This window comes from Galleria mellonella, unplaced genomic scaffold (genome assembly GCF_026898425.1).
Source record: "Galleria mellonella isolate WM207_F2 unplaced genomic scaffold, CSIRO_AGI_GalMel_v1 utg65, whole genome shotgun sequence".
Lineage (NCBI taxonomy): Eukaryota > Metazoa > Arthropoda > Insecta > Lepidoptera > Pyralidae > Galleria > Galleria mellonella.
In genome coordinates, this window is record NW_026442138.1 from 8,704,573 (window position 1) to 8,726,548 (window position 21,976).

Sequence of the window (21,976 nt, forward strand, 5' to 3'; positions counted from 1 at the left end):
TTAGGTGACTTCAACATGGTTGACCATTGTTAGTAATTTAACAAATAATGAAAAACATTTTGTTAAGTAATTTTATTTCAAATTATTTACATATATAATTTACACTTAACCAAAATGGGACATTCACAATACAGTAATGTTAATACCAAGCCCATGTTACTTGTAATAAGAGATCATTGTATCGCATATTTAAAGTTTTGTATATTATTTACTCACGTATATATACAAAATAATATTATACCCACTAGTAATATCAAATATTTACATTTTTATAATTTTAAGTAGCCATTCCCCATAACTACTGATAAAATAATGCATGTTTTATTGCTAGTGAAAATAAAGTTTGTCGGTTTTGACAGTATTACTAGTTAGTACTAATTAACCCTTTTTTGCATAATTGTGGAAATTTCCATCATAACATTGAATGCCCAAAAATTACATAAAAGAACAGTTTCACTTTAAGTTGATTGTGTCTGGATACCTTTTTAATGTCTATTATAGAAAAAAAAAACCATAGCTGTCAAATTTATTTTTTTAACCATTTTTCTTTTAATTTTGAACATGAATTTTATCACCTTGATTTATTTCACCAATAAAAAAAATATGGAAAGAAGGGTTAATACTTTACATTATTTAGAATAATATTTAATTATTTATTATTATTTAGTTTTTGCCACTAGAAAAAATTAATAAATCTTCAGCTATAGCAGTTAGAAATTATCTCGTATAAACTTGTAATAGTTAAACGTGAGGAAAAAACTACTTCTCAATAATAACTAGAAGTTATTGTGGGAAATGCTATTGTTGAAAAAACTTAAACAGGCACTTATATAAAATTTCGTTTATGGTTTGAAGGAGCGCATATTTTTTTTTATAGACTATTCTTGTAAACCGGTAGTAAGTCTTAGTTAAAGATTTTTTTATACAGAAATATAATATTACGACTTATATTTTGAACTCGAACAAAAATGTATCCATTCTGCATCCGTGCCTGTTTCGAAGCCATATCTCACCATGGACTGGTAAAAACAAGGTAGAAGATTGTTATCTATCCATTGTTACGCCACATTATATGCTGTGACTTCTTTGTATAAATAAATAAGCCTTTTAATTGCCTAGTCTTTTCTTTATTATTATCATAATGTATTTAAGTCATTATTATGATATATTTTTGTAAGTCTTTTCTCATAGCACAGGTAGCAAACGAGCATGCGGCTCGCCTGACGTTTGTGACTTGCCATCATAAATGGCTATCACCGCCCATGAGCACCCGCAACACCAGAGGAATTGCAGAGGTGTTAATATACTCTAGTGATTGGAAAGACTTATTATAATTTTTATTTTAGGAACATTAGGTTTTACAAATTTCATATTATTCATTATTTTAATATTCTTACTAATAAAACAATATCTCAGATTATTAGAACTAATAAAATAATATTTGAAATAAATGCAATTACATTCTTTGTTATTCCAAATGAAAAAATTATAAAACAATTTTTTTAACTTAGGAACTTAATATAACGTGTTTATGATATGAATTCTGACACAATGTCTCATTACAACATTTGTTAATCACATTATACTTAAGTATTATATAAAAAATAGTAAACAAACTTAACGATAAAGTTACGTACCTACATATATGATTAAAAAAATTAGCCATTCTTTTTGGTAATAACGAAATTTTAAAATAAAATAAAAATTAAGATTTTTTTCCCCATTATTTGTGCGATTATATATCATGGGAAGTGGCCCCTTAACAAATTTAACTTAGATAAGTATAAAATCTAATAACATAAATATACCATAGATGTGTCTCATGTGATGTGATTCACCAGGAAAGGTAAACTCCACGAAAACGGGGAAAAAAGAGTCCCACACGAGTGAAGCGTTATTCGTATGTAGTTACCTTATGTAACATGTGAATGCCACCAACAGTGATGTAATGAACATTCTATTGGCCCGCATTTGCAATGTGAATGCAAACATTTAAGTTCAACATTCGCGAATGCAAATATATGCTTTTTAAATATAGTGCTAGAAGGAAATATAGACTACCTCACATTTAAATCGTGCGTTCACGACCGGCCATGTTGAAAGTATTGAAACTAAGAGTAGCCGATACTATACGAAGTAAACCCATGATTGCTTACTGACTAAAGTCAGCTTTTTTTTATAGAACTTAGAATGGCAAACAAGCTGACGGCCCACCTGATGGAAAGTGGTAACCGTCGCCTATAGACATGAGCAGTACCGTGGACATAACAGAGTATACTGTTTCGCCCATGACACCCCCCATGCGTTGTCATTCCTGAGGACTCAGGTGTTATTCCTCTGTACCCATTAAATTCAGTTCAAATCGAAACACAGCCATGCAAACACAGCTGTTTCAAGGTTGAAACACGAATGGGACAGAGGTACCCAAGCAATCGACTTTTGTACAAAATCTCCCTCTGGCGATAGTTTTCTCGTTAATTGGTTTTGAGTTTAAGTAGTCTTTTTTAACTGCGAAATGCATTCGTATTATCTTTTGCGAATGCGATAAAAAAAGATGCGAACATTCTGGAATTTCGAATGCAAATATTCGTTACACCACTATTATAAATATTTAACAGAGCCATGTACTTTTACACAAGCATGGATAACCATTGTGATAGTACACAATCCCCCCACGATATACCATTAATAAAGATGGGTGGCACCGTTCAATCATTATACATTAAACAAGTCTTGTTAGAACAAACTTATTGCTTTCAATCTTCATCATCGAACTCTCTAGGCACTACACTGGGCTACTTTTTGTCATAATAAATAAAACTAGTCTAAACATGACGGGTTTATCATGCGTAGCTTACAAGTTCATCATCAGACCAGCTAAATGATACAATAAAACAGCGTTGCAAATTTGAATGAAAAGATTTACATACTAAAGCAAGTGAAATTAGAAATAATAGCATTGTCCCTTTAAAAGTCGTGACATGTCGCAAAGGTAGTGCTCTTATTTAGACGAAAATTAGTATATTTCGTTTTCGTGGTTTTTTTTCATAATATTTTTATGTGTTCTCGTATTTTTTTAACTGAAGTCTATTTTTTTTACAAGAAGATTTACAATAAAAAAATTATAATACAACCACAATAATTAATAGAATTTACATATTTAAGTATTTTCTACCAAAAAAAGGCACCATTGCTCATTATTGTTATGACGTCAAGACAAAAGAAAAATACTTCATTGATTCAAAATATAGTAGCAACAAATATAAGCCATTTTTTGTTTAATAAATGCATATATTTATATGTCGTATTTACGACTCACGTTAATATAAGTAAAAAAATCCCGCATTATAATTGTCCCAATTAATTGAGCATTTATTTTCGCCCTATTAAAATTTGCCAAAATTTTTGATTTTATAATATAAATAAATATTTAAGACCGTATTATATTCATTGTGTCCTCTTGTCTCGTGTATCAGCGCTTTAAGTACGGAACCCAAAACAAGTCATTAGACGCTTATATAATTTACCGTAATATAAAATAATAACATAGGATTTTACCGTCACGATATTATACATACAATAATCTTAAAATAGCATAAAATAAAGTCTTTTTTCCGCTCATTTCTAGAGTATGCGACGAATTATTGTACAGATTTACACTGTCACTTAGACATTTTTATGGAAAGTTTATAATCATATATGTAGATAACTGCATCCGTGCGTAGTCGGGGGCGTTAGTTTATAAATAATTAACACTGTACATACAACAGCGCCATCTATTCCCAAACTAAGCAGAGCTTGTACTTACTAATTCATAGAAATACCTATATTTCTATGAGTTAGTAAAACAGATAGTTTTGTCGTAAATACAAACATTTTATATATGGAAAACATAATTATTGTATGAAATATCGTAGAGTAAATTACAAAGCGCCTGTTTTCTCATTTCTGTCACACCCCATATCAGCAATGATTATCTCACTAACGGTTTCGAATATAATGTACCTGATACTTAACCATGCTTCATTGTTTGATTGATGAATACAGATCGTATCTCCATGGGGCACAACGTGAGGGCACCATCTGGTACAGCCTTCCCTACATGCACAAATGTGAGTGTACTCTCAAATACTTCTTCTGCACGTACTTCCACTAATTCGGGCAATTGTACCTGCAAATTTAAAGTTTCATTGTTTGTCAAAACAAATTTTCTCGACTTTAGTTACATGGTAACAGTTGACCAGAGGGATTCTGCAAAATTCGTCTGCTTAGGTATCTCTGTCTGGTCCCATTAGGGTTTTGCTGTAAAGATGTGCTTGCGTGGCTGTATTTCAGTTTGAAATGTGATATCTAGGTAATAGGTAGTGAAATTACAGAATGAGAGGAAGGGATCGTTAGTAATAGGAATATAACAGCTCTATTCCAATCACTATGCCCTATCAGGTCGACCTCCATACGGTTCTTCCTGAAAAGCATCTTGGTTAATTCTTGTAGAAAACTGACCTGCTATCATCCCTCACTGGTATTCACAAAAATTCACAGAATACAGAGATATAATAACATAACCCTCGAGAATGGCAATCTTCTTATTTGCATTTCAATATGACATCATAGCTGATTGGCAATGCATAAGAGATAGAATGGGCATCACAGCATATTGTGTTGCTCATGTTTGAAGGTGATAGTTACCACTTTCCATGAAGTAAGTCATTTGACATTTGCTATTTTTTTATGCAACTTAGAATGGCAAACAAGCTGACGGCCCAACTGATGGATGGATGAAGTGGTAACCGTCGCCTATAGACATGAGCAGTACCATGGACATAACAGAGTATACTGTTTCGTCCATGATATCCCCATGCGTTACCATTCCTGAGGACTCGGATGTTATTTCTCTGTACCCTGTAAATTCACGCCATATCCCACCCTTCAAACCGAAACAGAGCCATGCAAACACAACTGCTTCACGGTAGAAACACGAATGGGACAGAGGTACCCAAGCAATCAACTTTTGTACAAAGTCTCTCTCTGGTCCCTCCCGCTACTATTCTAGGTTATGTGTGTATACTAAATATTAACTTACCTGTCCATCACCAACAGGGTACCATTTGCTTATATCCTTGTTCCCGTAACAATTGTCTAAATAGACACGTTGGAAGGTCATGCCTAGACCATGCATTGCATTGCCGTTTTTGCTCTGAAATGTATAAATTTAAATATTACGTATACGATAAAAACGTAGTGTCAAAAGCATTTAATGGGCCGTCTATGAGAAACTATACCTATTGTAAGAGACTGAATAATAAACCGAAAAATAAAATTTCATTGCATAATATAAGAGGTCAATGCAAGTCAGCCCACAACATTGTTTAGTTAATTATTTAAAGCAAAACCATTATGCTTCTTTGCATGATTTTTTTATTGGTGAAATAAATCAAGGTGATATAATTCATGTTCAAAATTAAAGGAAAAATGGTTAAAAAAATAAATTTATGTTTTTTTTTCTGCAATGGACATTAAAAAGGTTTCCTGCGTTTACGATCAACTTAAAGTAAACTTGTTGTTGTAAATTTTTGAGCATTCAATGTTATGATGGAAATTTTCACCATTATGCAAAGAGTTAAACAGATTTATTATTAGTATATATACTCAAGGCACAAAGGGTATCATAGGCGACACAGTATACTCTGTTATATCCATGGTACTGCTCATGTCTATAAGTGACGGATACTACTTTCCATCAGGTGGGCCGTCAGTTTGTTTGCCATTCTAAGTTGTATAAAAAAATATTACGTTCGTCGCAATAGGATCAGTTAACATATGCCTCTGACTGTCCATTACGAATTATATGTCAAAATTGTAGAACCCGGCTTTATAAATAGGTACCTTAGTGGAGACATAAGGCCTATACGAGGCCAGTACGACGTCGACGGGCGCGGAGGCGGAGCGCGAGTACGCGGGCCGGGCGGCGTCCTCCCGCGCCGCGTACTGCATCACGACCAGCGGATGCAGGTGCAGCTGCTGCGACACGTGCGCGCCCGTCGACAGCTGCCCGCCTACTGCGCCCGCCGGTCGCGTCTGTAACAGGACAATTATTTATTTAATAGCTACATCCTGCAAATTAGCTCTTGTTTTTATACAACTTAGAATGGCAATCAAGCTGACGGCCCACTTGATGGATAGTGGTAACCGTCGGCTATAGACATGAGCAGTACCATGGACATAACAGAGTATACTGCTTCGACCATGATACCCCCCATTGACATTGTTTATATGTAAAATTCCTATCATACCTATTCGACACAATGTAATATTGTTATGAATAAATTGAATTGAATTGAATTGAATTCGTTGCCATTCCTGAGGACTCAGGTTTTATTCCTCTGTACCCAGTAATATCACGCCATATCCCACCCTTCAAACCGAAACACAGCCATGCAAACACAACTGCTTGACGGTAAAAACTTGAATCGGACAGAGGTACCCAAACAATCAACTTTTGTACAAAGTCTCCCCTCTGGAGAGATTGAAATAGAGTAGTGCGGTGTAATGGGATATAAAATATCCTTGTGTTAAGATACTATAAATTGTTACTATAACATACCCATATACCAAAATTTATTTATATCCGTTCAGCCATTTAAGTATTATAATAATGCTAATAATAATTTACAAACTCTTTCATCCCTTTATTATATTTATATTAAAATGCGAAAGTTTGTATGTATGGATAGACCATCCAGCATCATATTCATACAGGGAGGTTAAAGGGACTATTAGTAACGATGTTATTTATTTATTTATTTTACACGTTATTGCAGCAAGTAAAAAAAAAAAAAATAACAAATACAGTAAATATTAATGAGAAGTAGTACTGCTCATGTCTATAGTCGGCGGTTACCACTTTCCATCAAGTGGGCCGTCAGCTTGTTTGCCATTCTAAGTTGTATAAAAAAAATACAAAAGGCTAAGCATATCGCTAAGCAATCTCTTCCAGACAATATTAAAGTTAAAAGCAATATAACAGCCCCACTGTCAGCAATAGGTTCCCTCTGGAAACCATCTTGATTAAATTTTATTTAAGAATACATCACTATGGGACAACTGATATTTTATTTTTATCTATTAAAAATAAATTTACATACAGGGCAGGGCGCGGCGGCGTGTTCCACGATGGCGCGGAATGTATGTCGCGTCCGGACGTTATCCAGCACGCCCTGGTTCATTCCCCGGTTGTCATCCCGGCTCAGTCTTCTGTCTTGCATCACCTGTTAATAGACAATGTATTTTATAAATCTGTACTCTACATGTTTGGATGTTTGAATGAAAAAGTGTAATTAAAACTAGTACAACCACAGCAAGTTTTACTTGCTAGCGAAAACTTCGTGTAAAATTGTTAAAAAGTAATTAAAATTTGCTAAACAGCTGGACCTATTTGGTTTATTTTTATTTTTTAATTTAAATATCGCTCACTTTTTATCTTTATCCGAGCAGTAAGTTCTTTATATTATTCCCAAATTCGTGTATAATATAGTATATATCATATATGTGTAAGTATATTTGTTATTCATATATATTTATTCATTTATATATGTAATTTTATAAAACTTGTAAAAGTGACGTGTCTATTTCGCGATCAAGTTTCCGAGGCCTAGGCTTTAAAATTATTTTATCGTGTGAGTGTGAAAAACAGACAGTTATAAACTCAGGCCCGTTGATCGGAAATGCATTTGAGGTTAATCGTCGGTTTGTATTTGCGATGCGATTATTGGGAGTTGGTCAAGAAGGAGTAAATCTTTTCTGTAGCTTTATGGACATGTGTTCGGGTGTTGCAAATTCTACTTATACTGCACTACTGGAAAACATTCATATTGCTACATCTTCACTGTGTGATACTTTATTGGCATTCGCTGTTACGCAAGAAAAAACTATGAATGAAAAATCAGGAAAATCACAGGATGAATTGACTGTGTCAGGTGACGGTACTTGGAAGAAAAGAGGCTTTTCATCTCTGCTCGGCGTATCTACGTTGATCGGCAAGTACACTGGGAAAGTTTTAGATGTCATGGTCATGAGTAGTTTTTGTGGTGGATGTAATTTGTGGAAAAAAAAAAAAACAAATCCTTTAGAATACGAAATGTGGTATGAAACGCATGTAGATGAATGCACCATAAACCATTCCGGAAGTTCCGGTAAAATGGAAATAAGTGCCATCACGAAAATGTTTCTGAGGTCTGTAGAAAAATATGGCGTAAAGTATCTAACATACATTGGCGACGGTGACAGCAAAACTTTCAAGGGGATCCTAGATACTAAACCGTATGGAGATACTGCGGTAACAAAAAAAGAATGTGTGGGTCACGTAGAAAAGAGGATGGGAACACGACTTCGGGCTGTTAAAAAGGATAAAAACTTTAAACGCGTTTTTCTCAAAACTGTGTTTTTCAAACTTTCCTCCATCGTATCTCAAAAACGGCTTGACCGAATGACTTGAAATTTATAGGACATACTCAGCACATATAAACGCATCGAATGAACTATTATCAATCGAAAATCTGCAAAATTTCTATTTTTTTATCGCAAAAAAAAACAAAAAAAAAAACGGAAAAATCGCAACTTTTATTTCAAATGTCTACCAAAAGTCCAATTTTTTGTATATTCATTTGATAATAGTTCATTCCGTGCATTTAGGCATATAGTTTAAAACGCCGTTTTTTTTTTTTTTTTTCAGATAAGCCAATCAGCCGGAATCGTGGAGGAAGTGCAAGCTCATTTTTTCGAGACGGGGGTGTTCAGAACGCTGTAACTCCAGTTATACACAATATTTTTAGTTAAAAATTTATATTTATATTGTCGAAATATATATTAATAAATAGTATTAAACTTAAATCTCTATCTATTTACTGGTCGTATAAAAAAAAAAGTTGTTGCTACTACTAATTATTATTGTGTTTTCCGCGTTCCCTTTAAATGAAGCACTAAAAATAAATTATGAGATATTTAATATCAAATATGGCTGTCTGGAAATAGTATTTTGACTGTTTCGATTTCAATAACAAAAAAAAAATAGTCTACCTCAATCTGCCCTGGTTGCAACGCGGCCATTCCCAGCGGCGTAGAGGTGAGCAATGTAAACCGGGTCGACTCATCTTCGATGTACGCCGCCGCTGGTAGCGGGTAAAAATTGGCTTGAAGCGGCAACTTCTCGAAATACCTACGTTTTGTCATCTAAAAATAAAAATATTGTTATATGCGGTACCCCCGCAACTCCAATGCGTGAATGATAGACTTAATGGCCACTTTTTAAAATGTAAAAATGTCCACCCGTGCGAGCCGCCAAAGGACAGGCCGCTAGTATATAATAAAATCATAAATATGAAATTATTTATGATTTTATTCCATAAAAGACAAAAAGAACATCCAAGTGGTAATATTATTATAGGATCAACACGAGAGTACGTTATGTATGTTTCATTCAATTAAACATTCTAAACTCATATATTTAGAATGTAGGGTGTCTACGAAACATTTATTTATTGGTATGTGTGTTTTTGACAATAGATGTCACTGTTTTGCTGAACAAATTGTGTATATTATATTTTTGGAAAAGACATCCACATTTATAATTAACAAAGAAATTGTCTGGACTCGTTATAATAAGAATATTTTGTTGTTATAGTTTTTTGTTGTTTAGTTGATATGATTTAAATAGTACAAACATACCTGCATGCCATTTAGATCCGTATAAAAAACATCACCATTCTTGATCTCGGTTGAGAAACGCATGGCGAGCTCTATATCGTCGACTACTGGATCGATGAGCAGCGTGTTGCTTATCTCCACTTCAGCTTGCGGCAGTGACGGGTTGTCGTATACAGAAATCTGTATATAAAAAAAAATAGAGGTATAAATAAAAAATACCAGTGAATTTATTAAACAGCGTCCACTAAGTAGTTGGGTACTAGAGCAGCAATTCCTAAAGTGAGTTCCGTAAAAAAGTCACCAGGGTTCCGCGAAATTATATAGTGAAACAATTTTATTCTTCATATTAACAATTAAAGGAAACTATAAAGTGTTATACTTTTAAAATATTTCTAATGAAAGCTTTTGTTTTTATTTAAATTACAGTGTTTTTTATTTGTAGTCGTTTGATATGGGTTACATAATATAAAAGGTATTTGTAAAAGGCGTTCTGTTATCTTAAAAGTTTAGGAACCCCTGTACTAGAGTATACCAGGGTACCAGGTGAATGAGCAACTGACAGACATGTTTAAATACTTGTTTTTATACATACATATCTATTCGTATCAAACATTGAAAACATCCAGGTAAATACAAAAATTGTCACGAATGCAAATGTTTCTACTGTGTGGGGATGAAACCCACAAACATTGGAAATTGAAGCAGTGTGTTGCACTGCCACATCACCCAAATCGTCTTATATAGGTCTGGGGGCGTTAAAAATCCCCATGTAACACGATTCATGTAAGAGTTTACTTTCATTGGCTTACTAATTTCTTTTTTTTTTTCAATGTTGCCAGTAATTAGATTAAAAAATTCCTAGATAAAGTCGGTTTTTTAAATTTCAATTGGGAATCTTTTTTATTCTATTATATATATATATATATATATATATATATATATATATATATATATATATATATATATATATATATATATATATATATATATATATATATATATATATATATATATATATATATATATATATATATATATGGTGCAACGGTGAGCACATTGTATTGCGTAAATTAGATTTCAGAATCAGATTGATATATAACGTAACGTAAAATGTGATAACCCTATTCACGTACACATGGCCAGTTGTCCTGTTTTGATGAAATCTTTGTATAGAGATACTCCATCTGTACTATAAAATCTAAAAACCTTAGATTATACAGATAAAGTGTCCCCATACAAATGTTTCAAAATTTGCGTAATAAATAGTTATGAGTGATTCCTTTGTAACTTCTATATTTATTTTGTCTTATAAATTCTGCATATATTTAATGCGTAATCACTCGTTTTATTTATTCAATAATTAAATATAGATACGCCAAGGTACATTATGTGCGTAAGTATATAGGACAGTGATAAAAAAAACGAGTTAGATAATTTGACAATTAGCTGACAAAAAGTTGACCCGTTTTGAAAACTCGATGCTCTATCTATATAATCTAAGCTAAGGACTTTATTTATATAACCCGTTAAGGCAAATAGGCCTTAGCTTTACCATAGGCATATATTTAGGTTATACAAAGCATAAGTTAAATAAACCTATTTTTAACTCCCTAGGTTGTCATAAATGTTAGTAGGTCTCTAAAAAACTTAGTGATTTAAAATTCTCTCGCAGTTTACTTACAGCCAACACGATCTCGGCGGCTCTGGGCCCGTTGAGGGAAGAATATAGTGTCGACTTGTAAATACCCTCAGTAATGACAATCTCCGGAAACGCGTCCGACTTGAACGGCTGCGCTGGCCCGAGTGGTATGAACAAGTACGCGCCGCTGTTGTTGTCGTGTCCTTTTTGAGTATCGTACCTTTAAATTATAATACAAAACATTATTCTCTACAATGAAATCATCCCATCCCATTCGTGTTTCAACTGTGAAGCAGTTGTGTTTGCATGGCTGTGTTGCGGTTTGAAGGGTTGGATATGGCGTGAATTTACTGGGTACAGAGGAATAACACCTGAGTCCTCACGAATGGCAACGCATGGGGGGTATCATGGGCGAAACAGTATACTTTGTTATGTCCATGGTACTGCTCATGTCTATAAGCGACGGTTACCACTTTACATCAGGTGGGCCGTCAGCTTGTTTGCCATTCTAAGTTGTATAAAAAAAAAACAATAGAGAGAAATAATTAGAATTTGTCAAAATATCACCGTCATATGTCAACATCATATGACGCCGTGTGTGTTCAGGCATAGAATGGGCCCCCCCTTCCTTTCGTGGGTGTCGTAAGATGTCACAAAGGGAGCTTATGGTGAAGGGATGTCCAGCAACGCTCCTCTTAATACACCACTAAAGGCCTAACCACGGTTGCTAACCCGCCTGCCAAGCGAGGCAACTACTAACAAAACTTCCCTTATAGGAAAGGCCTATGTTCAGCAGTGAATAAGGGGTAGCTCATTCTATGCAAGTACCACGAGGCATTTAAATAATACGCTAATACAAAAATCAATAGAAGATTATATACAAGTTAAGAGTGATTCTAACTAATACTAAAAATAGGGGAAAGGGATTGTTAGTAATGGGGTCAAATAGCCCTATTACTAGCAATATACCTTATCAGGTCGACCTCCACGTGGTTCCCCCTGGAAACCATCGTGACTAATTCTAGTTTAATTCGTCAGAATGGGCTAACTGACCTACTTTCATCTTCATCTGTCATCCCTCACTGGTGCCCCGCCAGTGTATACCGATAGCGCAGATGGGGTTACCATACCATTATCACCCATTAAAAAAAAATACTAAAAATAATATAAGTCTTACTGCACATAGTCCATGTGGACCGGTGTGGTGCCCCCATTCGAAGACACAATTGCTTTGAGTAATCCGTTCATGTTGGCGACCACGCGTGTCCCGTTGCCCGCCTGCACTGTGACGTCCTCAGTAAGCCGAGCGGGGGGCTGCTCCACCGGGAACATCTTGGGTAGCTCGATGTTCCAATAATCCGCATTGTACACACGCACACGAGTGTATGACGTGTACCTGTGTGTGTAATAAATAAATTGTAATATGTTTATACTGTTTTATCGACATCGTTTCTACCAAAGTATATGCCGTTATTCTTGTTAAATCTGCGACGCGTGTGTGGTAATAGTTGTCGAGACAAGCAAAAAATACATAATTTTTTTTAACTGTACCAAACAAGTCTAATTCAATAGAATTAATGAATAAGTAATCAAGTTTTGTTAAAATTATCATAGAAAAAACTGAAATGAAGTTAGTAATAAATCGAAATATTCAATCAATTATTGTGTTTTGATTTAACTGCTTTTGAACATTTGCTTTTATGTGGTCAGTAAATTATTTAGTCGTTTATATTTTTATTAGTTTGTTTATTTTATTTGTTTTTATTTTTAATTAGATAATATTCGCAATACCTACATATAAAAATTTTCATAGTGTTATATAAGTATAATACATGTGTAGGCGACACACTACGATTTAGTTTATTTTATTATTATTTGTACTTTTTTACTTGTATACCTATATAAATGTACCCACTTATATTTTTATTATTAATACAGTCCATTATAAATAAAAATTAAAAATACTGAGGGTACGCACTATACTTATAAATATAGAATTACCTTTTTCCTTGATTTAGTGCATACTCTGACAGTGCTTAGGCAACATCTAAAAATCAGTTTTTATTTCGCATCCTTTATAACATGTATGTAACACAAATGTAGAACATTTATACGAGTATATAATGCATATAATAGAGTTCTAAAATAAATAGAATCGAAAATACGCACTTATTTATGCATTTTCAATTATAAAAAAAAAGTCGGTCAAGTGCGAATATTCTAAATTGTTAGTTAACAACATACCATGATTTCATTTTAAAATCTATTAATAAATATATCAATAATAATATTAAAACACTTACTTGTTAATACTCATATTATCACGCAATGACACCGTGTACATAGTTAGAGACAATGCATCCACAGTGACCGGGAAGGACAACAGGAACTTGTTAGCGGCGAAACCTAATCTCTTTTCACCAGCTACCACTGGGGCCACCTGTGCCATTATCGGGTTGCCTTCTGGATCGAACACCTGTGTAATATTACATTAAAACTGTCTATATATAAATAGATATATACTCTTTATTGTTTCCTCCAAAAGATTACAATAGTAAACTTATTATAAATATAAATAATTACAAGAAATAATCACAATGATAAAACAATAGGCGACCTTATCGCTAAGAGCGATCTCTTCCAGGCAACCTTTGGACGGAGAGGAGTAATTATAAACAATGGGAATCAATGAACTTACAGCTTGTCGTTTCCAACAATTGTTTCGACTTCATCTAGAAGTCTTCTATGGATTAGTATGGATTCTATAAATGGTGCTGTCATTACACATTACGATACAATCACTCGTTTCCGACAACATCAACGTTTTATACCACTATCTCTACCCCCATTCTCACCCGCACCGAAAACTTCACAAGCTTTAGGAGCTGCAGTCCACAGTGTGAGGCGAATCGCTGTAACGCAAAGCGCCGTATGCCCTCTGAAGACTTCCGTATGAAGTCGAAAAAATTGTTAGAAACAAAAAATAGTAAGGTCATCAAATTTCATCAAAAAAAGATTAGCAATTGGAGGTTAAAATATTGTCTTGAAGAACATAAAATATTGACTGAAATAAGTTTTAATTTCTTTTTTTTCTATATATGAACCTTAATTTGTTTGTTGCCGAAATATTATTAGAATGTTGTGTATGCCTATAATTGACACAAATACTTGATTCAGTTTTTAATATAATTGTCAATGTATGTATTTACGAGTATATTGCTGACTGACTTTTGCCCGCTACTTCGTGGATTTCAGATGTAGGAAAACCAATGAAGCAGACTAATTCTTAAAGACAAGACAAAAAAATACACCAGTTTTTAGGTTAGACATTTAGAAATATAACTTTGATAATAGCATTCAATTTAGTGCAGTACTTTTTATGTGATGCCAGAAAAAACATTCAGAGAGAAATACAGACAGAGTTTCTAAAAACTACTGTTTAGGCTTTTTTGGCCTTATTAAGACCCTTCATATAAATTTTTCTTAAATATCTCCTATATATAGATATCATCATCATCATCTTCCTACCCTTATCCCAATCATATGGGGTCGGCGTAATATGATTTTATCCATATTACAAAAAGATTTGGTTTTTAGTTTTACAACCGGCCACCTACTTGACGTCAACCCTCTTTGGGAAGTGTGTGTCTGTCACTAGTGTCATATATAGACATCATCTAGATAAAATAAAAAAAAAACCTAATGAAACACATAAATAAAAGTTCCTAACCATAAAATTATCCTGATTTTGTCAACTTACCTCAACATGAGGCGAAGATACTAGAACAGTCAACACCTCATGCCTCTTAAAACTCAGGGAATTATACAAAACCAGCCTTTTAGATGGTAACACAATATCCAAGGCTATTGTGATCCTGCCAGGTATTTCGTCATGCCGCCGCCAGATGTCGTCCACGTCGAAATATATGTCCTCTTGTGTTTGCTCGATAAGTGGGGGTTGTTTGAGCAAGTAATAAGCAGCTTGCTGTATCGCCGACTGGCTGTATTTGATTGCTGTTAGCATTCTGTAACGATATTATTTGAATCTGTAAGAAACTTGAATGTTTCTTGGAGCAAAAGGAAGGGTAAAAACCACGTTGGCTAGATTATCTCTGTACTAGTCATGTTTTGTGGCCAAGCTTTCAAGTTTTCAGGACTATAATATATAAGTTGTAGAGTATGGAAGAATGACAGCGCTTTGGGTGCTACAGTATATTCTGTCACTCTTAACGTGTATATGTAATGTTTATACCATTAAACCATGATATAGGCAAACCTTATACCCTAGAACTACAATAGTTACGCACAAAGCGATTTCAGAAGAACTTCTTCCAGAGAACACTTAGGTTGTGGAATGATCTTCCTGTCGAGGTTTTCCTTAGAGATTACAGTATAGGGTTCTTCAGAGAGGGCGTATTAAGGTTTCTTAAGTCAGCATCGTGCGCGTTACGGTAACCCTGTTTACCATCACACGGGCCGTATGCTTATTTGCTTTTATAGTATTATAAAAAAGTCAGCTTATTTGCCATGACAAAATGCTTCACTGCATACTTGTTAGCTGAACTTGTTAGCGGCGAAACCTAATCTCTTTTCGCCAGCTACCACTGGGGCCACCTGTGCCATTATCGGGTTGCCTTCTGGATCGAACACCTGTGTAATATTATATTGCTTATTATATTATATATTGCTTGGGCACCTCTGTCCCATTCGTGTCTCTACCGTGAAGCAGTTGTATTTGCATGGCTGTGTTTCGGTTTGAAGGATGGGATATGGCGTGAATTTATTGGGTACAGAGAAATAACACTTGAGTCCTCAGGAATGGTAACGCATGGGGGGTATCATGGGCGAAACAGTATACTCTGTTATGTCCATGGTACTGCGGTAAGCGACGGTTATCACTTTCCATCACGTGGACTGTCAGCTTGTTTGCCATTCTAAGTAGTATAAAAAAAAGCATTTTGTATGTATTCATGGTACAAGAAACAATATTTTTTCTTAATAAATAAAGAATAACAATTAAGTACAAAGTTATCAGTGCTTACTTTTTGGCGTAGTCTTCGCGAACCTCGTCTCTAGAAGTGCCTGTGATACCATCGTGATGCTGGAATAATGCCAGCATACGGCGCGCTTGCTCCACGCGGTCACGCAACTGCAGCGACATTATATACGTCACCGAGTGTGTAGATGTCGCTTGGGCTGTTATTATTTCAGCTGCTCTGTTGGACAAAAACATTTTTAAATATATTGTAATATGGGTTAGAGTTGAAAGTAAACATTTTTAACTGTTTCTTTCTTTAAATACTCATTAAAAATATATAAATTTAAATGTAGAGATAGCTTTATTATGTAGCTTCAAAAAAAAAAAAATTAAAAACAACACTCATCTTTCACCAACCTCACATAAGCTAAAAGTATCCTGTCCATATTCTTATAGAATGGCCTCGATGTGTAATATCCACTCCAGTAATGCTGGCTTCTGTCTGCATATGTAAAGAAGTCTCCAGACAACACCGGAAAGTCGGACAATTTGGTCTCAGCATGCAGGGCTTTGAAATAATCTTCCAAAGTGCCAAACTGTACCTGTATAATCAAAATATCTATTAAAGATTCCGCCGATAAATGCACTATCGCTACCGCATGCATGAGGGAGAACGAGACGGAAAAGTTGTCTTTTTCTTTGTCATGCGTGCGCTAAGGAAAACGTAGATAGAACGCGAGAGCATCCTGTTATTTTTCGTAGGTATATGCGAATTATTATAAGATTAAATACTATTAGTTAATATTAAGTTTTAGTTTCTCATTATCTCTATATATCTTAAACTAGCCGAAACCCTTAGCTTTTTCCACTTGAAATAGGATAAAAAGGGTTCCATCTGTTATTCTAGCATAGTGCGTTCTGTGTCCGACCAAATTTCATTCAAATCTGATTGAGTAACAAATATCAAAGCATATTTACAAAACTTTTACATTTATAACAATTATTAGGAGAATTAGTTTATAATAAGATATACCTCCGCGTTCCAAGCGTCGTTATTATTTATATAATCAATGAGCATTTCGTAATTGCCATACTGATTGTCCCATTCGTTAGCGCGGTCGTAACGGAAATCATCTCCAAGTGGGAACATAACAACATTACTTCGGTACAGTTGCGCCTTCTTACGCCATTGGTCCAGGATTAAATGCGCCCTGTAACCATAGACGAAGTATGATGCTCTCATGTACAGAATTTGGAAATATAATCACAAAAAAGAGACAAGAAAATAGAATAGTGTGTATAATGTAAACTTTACCCGTCGAATCTACTTTGAGCTTAAACTGTATAGACTTGTCTATTTTGCTCTATCATATATGTTATTTCACAAGATTGAAACTAAAAAACACTAGTGTACATATAATATAAACTGCACTAGTTAAATCCACTTTAAGATTATATTGTGTAGGTGAATGACCTAGACATCAATCTAGTTTAAAATACTTGTTGCTTTTTTCTTTTTTACATTACTAATCCATATACTTTATAGTATAAATCAATATGTAATAAGAGCTTTTTTATGAGATGAAAGTAGTTGTCATTACAATATTATCCATTTAAAAAAACTGATAATATCTAAGAGAGGGATTGTTAGTAAATTAGCGAACTCATTCTTAAGATTTACTAGTAAGGTTTATAAGATATGAAACCTATTATAAAACTACTATTCAACTAAAATTGCATTAATTTTAACCATAACTTAAATGTATACATAATACAAAAAAAAAATCTATTCCAATATTCAACATTGAATTACTTTACATTACCTTTCTTCTACATTTTTCTGTATTATTTTCCTTGGAGCGATCCCCCAAGGACATGTGACGCCATTACCAGGCAATCGTTTGAAGTCAAACTGACAGCAAATCTACAAATAAATCCATATGATTTGAGCATAAAAATATATGTAATTAAAATTAAGCCTATTTTTATTCAGACATTATAAAAATTAATATTATTAGAATTATATCACTATTATTATTATAATAATTGATAGTGCAGTTACCTTTGGATCAGGACCACATGAATGTGGTACATCATATGAATAGAATGGCATCAAATGTGTGAACATTTCAGTCTTTCCAACACCATCTAAAAACATAGATTTCTTTTTTAAAGAATCATTTGCTTAATATTCTAATTAAATAAAATCACTAGTAATAGTAGATAATTAAAAGTCACTACTCAAAATATTCACATAGACAATGAAATAAATTACAAATAAATACTACTATGTGTATTATGATCAAGCTATACAGAGTAGGGTTGATAAAAATAATATCTATCTATAATTGTCAAACACAAAGTCTTTTTGTTGAGAAGGCAAAGAGAGTGAATTGCCATAAGTCTTAATCACTCTCTCGCTTCATTCTATTTAATAATCCATTTCATACAGATCTGCTAGTTTCGGAAACTCTTGACTCCTCTCCTAGATAGAGGATAGTTTATTTGATCATTTTTTTACATTTTTTTTATACAACATAAAATAACAAACATGCTGACAGTTCATCTGTTAGAAACTTGGTAGCTGACACATATAGATATGAACGGCACCATGTACCCTACAGGATAAAAATAATAAAACAATGTGATGATCATGGTACCCTTCATATACTGCCATTCATGAGAACTAAAATCTTATCAACATAGTAATATTACCCCATAACTGTCTCCATTTAAACTCCAGCTGCCTGTTTAAGGCTAGTTCCTTCTTAACTCTATAGTGTACTCGTTGTATAACACTATTCTCCAAACCAGCTAACTTTAGAAGATATGGTTGTGAACTAGAGTAACCAAAGGGGTCAATGGACCATGCATTTTTAGGGATGTACCCCAAATTATCAAACAACCACTGGTGGCCAGTTGTCAGCTGTTGTATAATAGACAACCAGTGTGAACTAGATTCATCATTCATTACCCATCCACCAGTAACAATTTCTAGCTTTCCAGACTTAAGTAAGCTGAAAATAATAATATGAGTATGCACAATTATTTACTATGTAAGTAAAATTTAACATGATAATAAATAATAAAATGAATTAGTTTCTTTATTACTTGTTTTTAATGTATTGTTCTTATTGGTAAAGCTTTTATTGTTAAGGAGGCAAATAAACACTTGTAACAAGAGAGGAGTGACTTGTGTATTGCCAACTTTTTAAATGTTTATAGGCACTTTTTAAATGCCTCATATTTTATTGTAAGAAGAAAACTGAAAATGGGAGTTCTTTACAGTGGTAGTGGCACCCACTTAAGAAATGGGGGTGATCTTCAGCTCCCATATGAAGGACATAATCTACCTCTGTCCTGCTGGTTACCATCTTCCATCATACGGATCATTGTTTTTGTATGCCAATTCTGAACACTATAAAACAATATTTGTAAAAACAATATCATTTTTTCAGATTATTTTAAAATAAACAATGCATACTAGTTGGAATACTAACTTCTTAAAAATAACTTTGTCATTATCCGACGCATCAGAGTTCCACCATAATGATAGGAAACTAATTTCAGCCCAAATAAACTTCCTGCCAATGCCTTCTGACAATTTCTCCACCATGTTGTGGAATATTGCCTTTGTCTGTGATTTGTAATAATTCTCAAATGTCTTGATCCATCCTGCAATATTGTTTAGAAAGCAATGATAAACAAACAACAAACAAATGAACAAAAGAATATAGTGCTCAAGCACTATATTCTTTTGTTCATGTGCAGAGAAGTGTTCAGAGAAACAAAAAATTTGAAAAAAATTAGGATTCTATTTCCCTTCTAACATCCTCCTGACTTGGTTTTTAATATTTTTTTTTCTATATCCAGACATTCATCCTTTACAGTTTTATTATATGTATATAGATAAAGATTGATATTGTCAACTTGGTTATTATTAAAGACTTACCCGGATCATTATGTGAATGTGGTACAATAAATACTTTCAGTTTATTCTTATGGTTCCACTGATCTTCCTTGTATTCTATATTCCATCCTTGTTTCCATACACCTCCATCTTTGTCATCAAACAACATCCTCTCATACATTGATAACATCTGCAAAATCATTATTTATTTACATTTTATAGCACCATTTATAAAAAATTATTTATTATTTTCAAAAATTACTTTTATAAATATACTATTCTTTAAATATAGCTGTAAATGGGAGATATTTAAGAAAAATTTATGTAAAGGATGTTAATATAAACAATAATTTTTGGAAATTTCGTCTACCTGATAGTCTTTAGTCTTCTTAGATTGATTTTTCTAGTTTGGAAATCCATACATATGAGGTAGTGTATAAAAAGCTAGTTTCTAATTAAAACATTATAACATTATCAACAAGAATACAAACTCTAATAGTTAATCAACTGCATACCTGCACCTCAGCCTTTGGTACAGATTGTATAGGACATGAGGATTCATTAAATTTCACATGTAGCCCTATATGACTATCATCTAATGCTTTAAACTCTCTCAACTTATTTGATTTCTTCTCATCTTTTGGCCGTCTCTGTGGTGGATGGTGCCCTTGTGAATGTTCAGCAATCTGATCCACTACCTGCTTTATTTCTCCGACCACAACATCATGTTGTGTCAACTCATTTTCTATATGACGCAACTTAGATTCAAATACTGACCATTTACTCTGAAAATTTTATATCATAATATAAAAAAGATGTAAAGATATGGTTACTTGAATTAAACATAATAGCTATGTATAGTACTGATTGCATATCACAAACAAAATAATTCAGAATATAGAATGAAAACTAGAAAAATAATTTGCACATAATAAATACATATTTATACTTAAATATCTGTAAAATTACAACATGAATTTTTCCTTTATATTACTATTCTATATACATGAATAGATGTTTTAAACAAAAACACTACTTTCCATTTTCTCTGAGGCACTGTTTGAATAGAAACATTTAGTGTTCATTGTTTCCATGTCACCTAATGGAGACAGGTATGACAGATATGTACATATCTATGTATTAATTTTTAATGTTTAAAAAAAAATATTTACCTCATCAAATTCTTGGACTGCAGGTTTTATGCTGGGTAATTTAAGACTCAGGTCAGTCACCACATATAGTATAAATATAAATGCAATTATACAAGTTGCCCAAAAGAATGCTGATAACCTTCTAATCCTCATTCTGATCAATTAATCTTAATTAAAATCATAGATAAATACGGATAAAATAATTCTAGGTAGTTAACAGTTTTCAACAATAAAAAAAAATATGTTTACCTAATAACAGTAAGGTAACACAAAATATAAATTGTAAAAACAAAATGATTTGCTATCTATTGTTTTTAATTAGTTTCAGATCATTAAAATACGTGGATAACAAATTGTATTAAGTATATTGTTTATTTCTTAAATAATGGCTGATCAGTCTGGAGAACGATTTTTCCTGTACATGGATAGATGTTTTAAATGAAAACGATACTTTCCATTTTCTCTGAGGCACTTTTTGAATATATATTTTTCAATTATAAATATATACAAAAACGTATATATATTACACGAAAACAAGCCGCAATCGAAACCGATAGAACGGCGAATCAGTGAAATCGCCGAAAAATAACATATAA

At 33.3% G+C, this 21,976-nt stretch overlaps 1 protein-coding gene across 1 annotated transcript; it reads right to left on the reverse strand.

Annotated features, from left to right (window-relative positions):
• Nucleotides 1–895: 895 nt before the first annotated feature.
• On the reverse strand, nucleotides 896–21,959 carry LOC113519805 (alpha-mannosidase 2). The gene is made up of 20 exons (XM_052900495.1): nucleotides 21,402–21,959; nucleotides 20,745–21,014; nucleotides 20,272–20,419; nucleotides 19,820–19,994; nucleotides 19,035–19,336; nucleotides 18,382–18,467; nucleotides 18,143–18,243; nucleotides 17,353–17,530; nucleotides 16,737–16,921; nucleotides 16,384–16,557; nucleotides 15,102–15,366; nucleotides 13,645–13,817; nucleotides 12,519–12,737; nucleotides 11,384–11,561; nucleotides 9,724–9,882; nucleotides 9,076–9,228; nucleotides 7,146–7,268; nucleotides 5,887–6,078; nucleotides 5,084–5,197; nucleotides 896–4,171 (listed from the first exon to the last, which is right to left on the reverse strand). Exons 1-20 carry the CDS (start codon nucleotides 21,531–21,533, stop codon nucleotides 4,013–4,015), a joined length of 3,486 nt encoding a protein of 1,161 aa, XP_052756455.1. The 5' UTR covers nucleotides 21,534–21,959; the 3' UTR covers nucleotides 896–4,012.
• Between the last annotated feature and the right edge of the window lie 17 nt (nucleotides 21,960–21,976).

Bases quoted from the DNA above. Each gene is read 5' to 3' on its own strand.
- LOC113519805 (XM_052900495.1), bottom strand. From the start codon at position 21,533: ATGAGGATTAGAAGGTTATCAGCATTCTTTTGGGCAACTTGTATAATT. The intron at 18,244-18,381 runs GTAACTGCACTA...ATTTATTTGTAG, and splicing joins CATGTGGTCCTGATCCAAAG to ATTTGCTGTCAGTTTGACTT. The intron at 5,198-5,886 runs GTACCTATTTAT...TATACATTTCAG, and splicing joins GGCCTTATGTCTCCACTAAG to AGCAAAAACGGCAATGCAAT.